Raw genomic sequence first — 8,697 nt, 5'->3', positions numbered from 1 at the left:
AATATAAACTACAATTGCTCCATACATAGGCTACAGATATTTATCACAATGTGTTTAAAAACTATCAATGCAACTTCTATAGAACATTTTTTTCATTATTGATTACGTCACATATGGGGGAAAAGCATGACAGTACAGTACCATAATAATACACTTAAAGGGAATTTTCAAGCTACGCATTGCTACATTAAACTACACAAGCCTGACTACCCCAGTCTGTAGTACATCTTTTAAAAAGCCGTACACAGAGGATATGGATGACGTCATCATATTATTTATTATCATATTGCAAAATAATAAATCTTATACTAAAGGCAAATCACTTGTTTATTACCGCATTACATTTATAAAAATTGATATATATATATCAAATGTTTTAATGCTGTCTCTTATACACATCTAGATGTGTATAAGAGACAGTGTCCTCACTTTATCTAAGGATGCATCAGCCTCAAACTTATTGGCAATCGATAATATAAATTACGTATGATCCATTTGTTCATGATTCTGTTTTCATAAGGGCACTTTTTTAACTTTGTAAGGCGTTTAGTGAACTTCTTCGGGCTTAAAAATTACATTAGGTCTATGTTGATACTTTAGCAACATGATAAAATGTTTAAAAGCTTAAAACAAATAGGCCAATTCTGTGTATGTAATAATACTGCTGACAAAATAAATAAGTATTTAACTAATATAAATTAAACTAGTAAAAACCAAATTCATGCTTTGATTTTTAATATAACCAAGGAGGTATTAAAACACCTTGATAGAACTCTATCAATATAAATTATATTAGTATTCCATAGGCTTCAAGAACATGAACAATACATGTAATTTACAATGCGATATAAATATTCATACAACTTGAGTTGCATATTTAGGTCTATTGGTGTTTATGTATGAATAACAACAATACAGAAATAAAGCTTAAAATGAGTCATTAATAACCTCAATTTTACTCACCACATCTTAGAATAATTTAATACTACTAATAACTTTAATTACGTTAAACAAATATATTTCTTTAAATTGTGTAAGCGAACCGATCTAAACGTTTTTCTTACTTTAACTTATCGACTTGATGTTCACCTCAGCTAATCATTCAAGTTGTTTCTGTGCGCATTATGTTGCTAGGCAACGATGTGCCTACGCAGAAGGGAATGTTTGATTATTAGCTTCAATTCATTAATTACAACGTGAAACTATTTTTTGCAGAATTTACCAGTTGATAAGTACAGTTTATGTTCTACAAAGTTTTCAAAGAAAACACTTCTAGTTTCACAGCAGCGTGCTTACAGTTTCAGCCTCATTTGAAGTCCAATGCCGAAGAATGCCGAATAATTCCAACGAACTCCGGAAAACGCCGACGATTATTATTATTATCGACGACGTCCATGAATACCAACAGGTAACAAGTAATGACGAATGATAGTATAATACACATACACAATAACTTTCACAACAGAGTATATTAGTGATAATGTCAGTGGGGTCTACATTCCACATTCAGTCTTCAAATTGTACCTATTTCAATTTTAATTCCACATTCTAATCGGTGTCGTAGAAAAAAGGAACTGTCACAAATACGATTGTATGTAACATAGTTTTAAGCACCTTCCCTGTGAAGGTTAAAATTGTATTTTCTTCTTTTCTAAAGCTTCTTTTTTAAATATTGTATCAAAACTACAAATTAACGAGACGCTGACATACAAAGCAATTCACATGTTTTGAGCTACGCGTGACGACACATGGTGCACTTGCACACTGAATTTGAAAGTACAAAATCGATGCTTGGATTACTTTTCATAGGACAAAAATGGGACAACTGGCGAGTTTACCGTTTTATCACAGGGAAAGTTTGCACATCTCGTCGAGGGATGGCGGCTTCGACATAGGAACAGACAACTAAAACATCCACACGGCTACTGGAATCTTTTAAAAGTTGACAGTCACACTACTATCACGGTCACAAATATCAATTGTGGTAATTACAGGTCTTGTGGGTTCGAACGTATCTGCAGCTTCTCTTTTTTCCCGTCCTTTTTCTCCTGTGATTGTATGTCTCTTTTCGTTATTGCCGAAAAAAATATTTTTGTCACTTGTGTCATGGGTGCACTAATGGTCGTCGGCAACGGCTACGATGATGGCGCACCCGATGGGATTTAGGCATAAGTCGCAATGCACAGTCACACGAACTATTAATTGCGATCCAGTTCCACCCTTCTTGTCCTTGTTTGTTTCTAACAATCGCATACACATACGATTCTTTCGTAATGCATTCCGAGCTGTAAAATGCGGCGTCGATGCCTCGGCATCCGTTCTTATTTGACCCCTTTTTAGAGCAAGATGTCTCGTAAAAAAATTGGGCCGTATGACTTTTATCAAATGTTTTAATGCGTTCCACAACGGTAACATTTTCTCCATAGAAAGACATGGCCCATTTTTTACGGGTCCAGCTTGTGGACTGATCGCATACCGACAATATTTCGTTGCTACTTCGTCGTTTTCGACTGTGCACTGAGGAATTACCACTAAAATCCGAGTTCTTGTCAACAGTTAGAAATGCCTTTGGAGGCCTATCAGGAGTCGATTCTGAAAAGAACGTTCTTTCAGACATTTTATTGATTTCATTCAAATCATAAACTAAATGCGAAACAGTTTCCATATGTTCATTGCCCTTGCCTTGTCTTTGGTGGTTTGTAAATTGTGAAACAGGCTTTTGTGAGTGGTCCATTTCATGTATGTCCGAATCGGCAAACTTGCTTGGGAAAGCCAGGCAATTTGATATGAATAGGGGGCCTACAAGCAAAAGTTCAAGGGTTAAAAACCCGGTAACTGCTCTCTGAAACGAAAAAAAAAAGAAATGTTACTTTAATGCGGAATTTACGTGTTGTCAAATCGCAATAATCAAGTTGGTAAATCAGTGTTAAGATACCCTCCAATGCATCAAACAGCATAACGCTTCATTAGTGCATGTGTCTTTAGACCTAGTTGGTTGTGACATAGTGATTTTCCTTCCAACAACTTCAATCATCATTAATTTTGACTGATAACCTGCAGACACACAGATAACGCCATGGACCAACCAACCGTCACAACCCAAAACAATCAGATCGGCGGCCGATTCGACTTAACCAAGTTGACAACCCGACAAAGCCCACTCGGCAATTAACAGAATACTTCCGAAAACTAACGCATTAGGAAATATAAGAGAGCCCGCCCGATTTTAATACCTATCCGAGTACAACCGATCCAATCCTCCAAACACCGAACAAAACTATTTAAACCAGGCCGAAACTAATCGTCACCAAGTAGGCCTTTAAACAAGCCTACTGATTTACTTTCAAAATACTGACTGAACAGCAGTTTGACATTCTTATCAAATTAATACCAACGAATGGCAAGTTATAAATTCGACAACTAACAGCATTCACAATAATCTCTTCATGATACACAAATTATAGGAACTTGTTTCCTATTTTTCCATTTGATACATTCGGATTCCACCTGTTCCAAGTCTAGACGCAGTGTCTATGTTATTCCTTCTGTTGGCTATCTCGGTGAACAGACCCATTATAACAAAACGGGCATTGACGACATACGAGAATTTAATAAAACGCACTCAACACTTTTACACGATTACCACTGTTATTGTGTTATACTTTGACTGACGAATTTAGATTGATATTTAAATTACTTCTTATAGCAGTATATATTTAAATCTTTTGATATCTGGATCTCACTCAGTGATATCAAGAGACCTGACCGGCACACAACTCCAGATTATCACTGTCAACTCAAAATGTCAGTATGCTGCCCTCTATAATGTACTATTAAAGTATGACAAAGAACCAAGTTGAATACGTATATGAGATTATATTAATAACTTTTTTTTTATTCATTTAGAATTTAAAACTAGTAATCGGAAGTATGTATTCATTTATCATCAATATAAAAATACTAATTTAATATATATGTATATAGAGTATATATGAATTTCATTGTGCAATTGAAACCCACGCAAGGGGGTGAATTTGTTAAGTTTGACAATGAACGCCCGTTGTGCATTATTGAGCATGTTAAAAGGATTGATGACATTATAAATTGATAGAACAAACACACAGCAAAAGGGGAGATATAGTGCGTGCGGGTGACAGGAAGAGAACGAAAGATCATCCTAAGAATTTAGACTTAGCAGGTTATCAGTGCTTGGTTCAGTGTAAAGTTTGAGTTTGTGTCAAAGGTGTAATTGCATCTCGATTATTGTGTAAATTGATTTAAAGTTAGGGAATTCTCCATTCGTTGGTGTCCCAAAATATTGCAATATTAACCCATATGTCAACCCACCCAAGTTTCGATTGCAATAGGCCGATTAGAAAAGATACGTCGTTAAATTTCCAACCGAAATCTGAAATTGTTCTGATATACAAAATAAACACAATGTGGTCACAGTGTGAGACATTTTTACGTGTTTCTATCGTAAACTAATAAATAGGCTATGTGTAGATTTCGGACATCAGTGTGGCTATTTTCGAGAGCTGTGCATACTTATTTTACAAATTAGTGTTTAAATTAGTGTTTAAATGGTAGTCCTACAATGTACAAATGAGAAATTGGTTATTTAATGATGCCTTGATGATACATGGTATTCAAACACATGTACTTTCGATTAAGCGCCACAATAGAATACGCGTTTGGTCCTGCGCTTATATTACGGTAGATGCGTGCACCTTGCGAACACGGCTCAGATATTAAAGCTTTATTTCTATTGAAAAATATAAGTTACCGTATTATACTGGAATGTGGAGGTACTGAATTGCTTGTTATAAGATTCTAATAACAGGTGTGAATTGAAGTAATGTGGAGATAGTTACGAAATACGAGCTCGAGAAATATGAGTTAGTATTTTGCTAGGCCCACGGGGGCTGTAACGTAAACGCCGTTGTGAAATCCTAATACAGCTGAAACAATAGGAAGAGACGAAGCTCACGAGAAGCCTTTAGATAGGCAGTTTTAAGACAAGGGCCTCGGAAGATGAATCCAAGCTCATCAATACACACTGAGGACAATTTAATTCATTCAATGTTTAGATAGGTTTCATTCAATGTCAATTTCAAATAGACTAAATATGTGACTGATTTTGAATAGTGTTTAGTTAGGCATAGGCTATGCTTCTATGCAGGTTTTTTTAAAAGAAGCTATTTGTAACATCTGACAATTCAGAATCTAGGAAGCTTTTTTTAACATAGGTCAGTTGGAATTAAAAAGAAATGTCATTTAGATAGCGGTTAGTTCATGCATATGTGTTATAATCATTTAACACTCATTGATGACCAAATAATGTCGGTTTCCTTCAATGCAACTTTACACCACATTGAGCTAACCCATCCGCTATATACTACACAGTAGCCTATTGGCATTGCGACGCGTGGCGACGTCACACAATTATCAGTTCGCATGGCACGCGTACGTGCTCATGTATGCCCGCATTGAAGTACCGTATAAACGCTTAATTTGCAGTCGCTCATTTAGATGTGGCACATAATTGTATTAGGCCTATTGTTTAATCATAATTCATAGCAATACAAGAGGCGAAAACTTAGGCTAGTTACTGCCTGAACTTTTCTTTCATCGGCGGCATGTCACACGCGAAGAATTTGTTCACTACCGGTAGTGTTTACCCAAAACTTGAAAAACATCTTAGCTTGACCACTGTCACGTCTGTTGAGAAGTTGTTGAATAAGAGACACGCGCAGTATCAACACGGAACACTTCAAAAGACAATTTTAAGTGAAGATATCAGCAGAAGTTAGTCTACCCCTCAACTGTCATTCATCTTATTACACTGATTGGATCCGAAGGCACATATTTCACTGTCAACGAACACAAAATGTGTCGTATAGAAACCTAGATAAATAAACGCATACCGAAATGCACTTGTTTTAACTACTCTAACGAATGCTCACAATAACAAGGGGCCCTCTATTGATAGTTGTATCCTAATTTTGACATTGATTTGTGCAATCGTTTTGACCGGTAATTGTGTGAAAAATTCAATCGGCATAATATTACTGATAATCGCATAAGAAACACGCAGAAATTTAAAATATTAGGCTGCAATTATGAACTAATTCTGGGGGAAGTTTCGCAATTACCATCACATGCTACTTTATCACGAAATGATATTCTGTATGGGGAAATTGTGTAGCTATAGAACTTGCATACATTCATACATTTGACACGCGCGCCCTCATTTGACAGTCGACTTTACTCCACTTTAAGATCTGCGAAACACATGAAATTAAATACGTTGTCCCCCTTTTCATAGAATTTAATCGAAAGCGTTGTCGAAGTTGCGTAGATGTCTCAACATGCTTATAAATTAAAAATAAATACTTAATTATCCAATCTATACCCTATTATAAGATACACAAAGCTGCAAATGCAACAATAATTGCTTTCTAAAATATTAACATAAAAGTAAGAAAGCAAGAGAAAAGTCCCTGATGTTTTAGCGTTTCAGCGTCTGTTACATAACCAGTAACGATGTTGCTAATTCGTCAGCAAATTAAGCGGCCTTACCTATAAACAGGAATTCGATTGATTTATTGAAACTGATTGATCAGGTCATACCGTATTTAATAGGTCTATAATTAAAATTAGGTATTTTAAAGCTATTTAGGTGGGGTGGAAGACTGAAACATTTTATTGTAAAGGTGTAGGCCTATGATTGAATAATGAGCCTATTTGTATTGGAGTGGAGCTATGGCTTGGTGGTTAAAATGTTTGCTTTTCAACCCTAAAGTCGTGGGTTCAAATCCCGTGATACTAGGTTAAGTGGCTAAATCTATAATATGTGCTAAAAGCTTCATAAACAATTATAGCATCATTTAGTTGTTTAAGTGGCGAGTCATAAGTTTACTTTGGATGAGAAAATCTATGTATAATAATTTTATATTATGATAAAAGGCGACATGCATACCATTATATTATTAAAAACGTAAATATAGAATACTGAATAATAAAAATCGAGGCCATATTAATATTTTAGTCTTTGTTGAACTGTTTGTGGCATGCAAAACCCAACACGTCAAGAGTCTTATAAATTCCATCGGCACTTGGGGAATTTTGATGTACTATATAAATAACTACTTTATTTGCCAGTTATTAAAGATTAAAAAGAATTCAAGTAATCACGACAATAGAATTCCTCTTCGGGTGAGTATATTTGAGTGTTGAGATAAGCTCTATTACGGTTCGAATTATCATTGTATCAGAGGATATTGATAAATTATGAATGCAGATACTAATATATAAGTCCCACCTGTGGGGGTCTATTAATACAACGGTAAAAATAGATATGTTTGTAGTGACATCATAAAATAATGACAAGTTGATGACATCGCATTGGTCTAAATTGACGGATTTATATTCAGGATTGCAGAAGATAGGCTTAAGTGTTTCGACTGTTACGTATCATTAATATCAATATAACATTCACGTACGATACGATAGGTCCTAATAATAGCACTGCCGAGACAACGTGGTGTTCATTGCAAAAGATATAGGTCTCATTATACAATGTGCTATTGTGTTCGTTTTATACATCTATCCAACTCGAACTGACATGCTGTACTGGCGATAATCGATGTGTGCTAAACCAATAAGGGTTATCTGTGTCATTGATCTATCAAGCACCCTCTTTTAAAATAAACGTTAAGCCGTTGGTTCTATCCTTACAACAAAACACATGTACGTACCAAACTTATCAAGGGGTGACGCAGCACTGCAGCTGTCACCAATGCCGTAGCCAGGATTTTCAAACAGTGTGGGACAATATCAGGGTGGACCCACTTTACGCATAAATTCAAACAATGTGGACCCATTTTACGCAAAAATATGAAAAATCTGGACCCGTTTTCTTAAATTTTACCAATTTTAAGCTAAATATTAGAAATCTGGACCCATTTTTCAAAAAGTGGACTCATTCTATGCAAAAAATTACATAATTTGGACCCATTTTTAAACATGTGGACCCATTCTTTGTGGACCCATTAAAAAATTGTGTGGGACTGTCCCAACTCTCCAAATAGCTGGCTACAGCATTGGTTGCCACTAGTCCCAACGGGCGCCCAGTCTGAATTTCATATAGGTACGGTACCTACATGACCAATTGAATTAGGCCTACATTACTGTACAATGGCATATTCGCCTGTTTCGAATCGGTACGCATCACGTTGCTAAGTAGCGTCTTAAATTGGTCAGGGTCATTCGTAGTCTTTACTTGATCAACATATTAATTGAGCAGTATTTAGTGGGTAACAGCCTTCGACGCACTTCAACAGTTCAGCTTTATATCCTTTTAAAGATATCAATTGATACACACCCCGGGCAAGAGCCTAGAATATCAACAATCCCGCTAAATATTACGAAATAGACAAGTATGCATTAAGATGTCAATGAGTGTTACCACCACCGGCAGATGGGAGAGTACACACACCTGACCTTAGCTTAACCTCCATCAGTATTACCCTTTAAGCAACTACTCTAGCATTCATGGTTCTGTACTTTAATTACGAATTCTTCAGAATACATTATTAACTTATCATTGAGTCCTACTAGATTAAAGTCGACGACTACCAATCTTACAGGAAAAATTAGTCCTAAATCGCTTAGGGATATATAATGCCTATATAT

At 35.8% G+C, this 8,697-nt stretch overlaps 1 protein-coding gene across 4 annotated transcripts in view; it reads right to left on the bottom strand.

Moving 5' to 3' along the window:
• Positions 1 to 410: 410 nt before the first annotated feature.
• The window catches only part of LOC117104868 (brain-derived neurotrophic factor-like), a 36,378-nt gene continuing 28,091 nt past the window's right edge, over positions 411 to 8,697 (bottom strand). For all 4 annotated transcript variants that reach the window (XM_033245742.1, XM_033245743.1, XM_033245741.1 and 1 more), the window contains one exon: positions 411 to 2,842. In XM_033245742.1, coding sequence (XP_033101633.1) covers positions 2,105 to 2,842 — 738 coding nt within the window. In that variant the 3' untranslated portion in view covers positions 411 to 2,104. The remainder of the gene's footprint in view (positions 2,843 to 8,697) is intronic.

The sequence above is a fragment of the Anneissia japonica genome, unplaced genomic scaffold, assembly GCF_011630105.1.
Source record: "Anneissia japonica isolate Jap-2015-1 unplaced genomic scaffold, ASM1163010v1 scaffold287834_len5846547_cov211, whole genome shotgun sequence".
Taxonomy (NCBI): domain Eukaryota; kingdom Metazoa; phylum Echinodermata; class Crinoidea; order Comatulida; family Comatulidae; genus Anneissia; species Anneissia japonica.
Note: the sequence above shows the minus strand (reverse complement) of the source record. Positions and strands in the feature narration are given on the sequence as shown.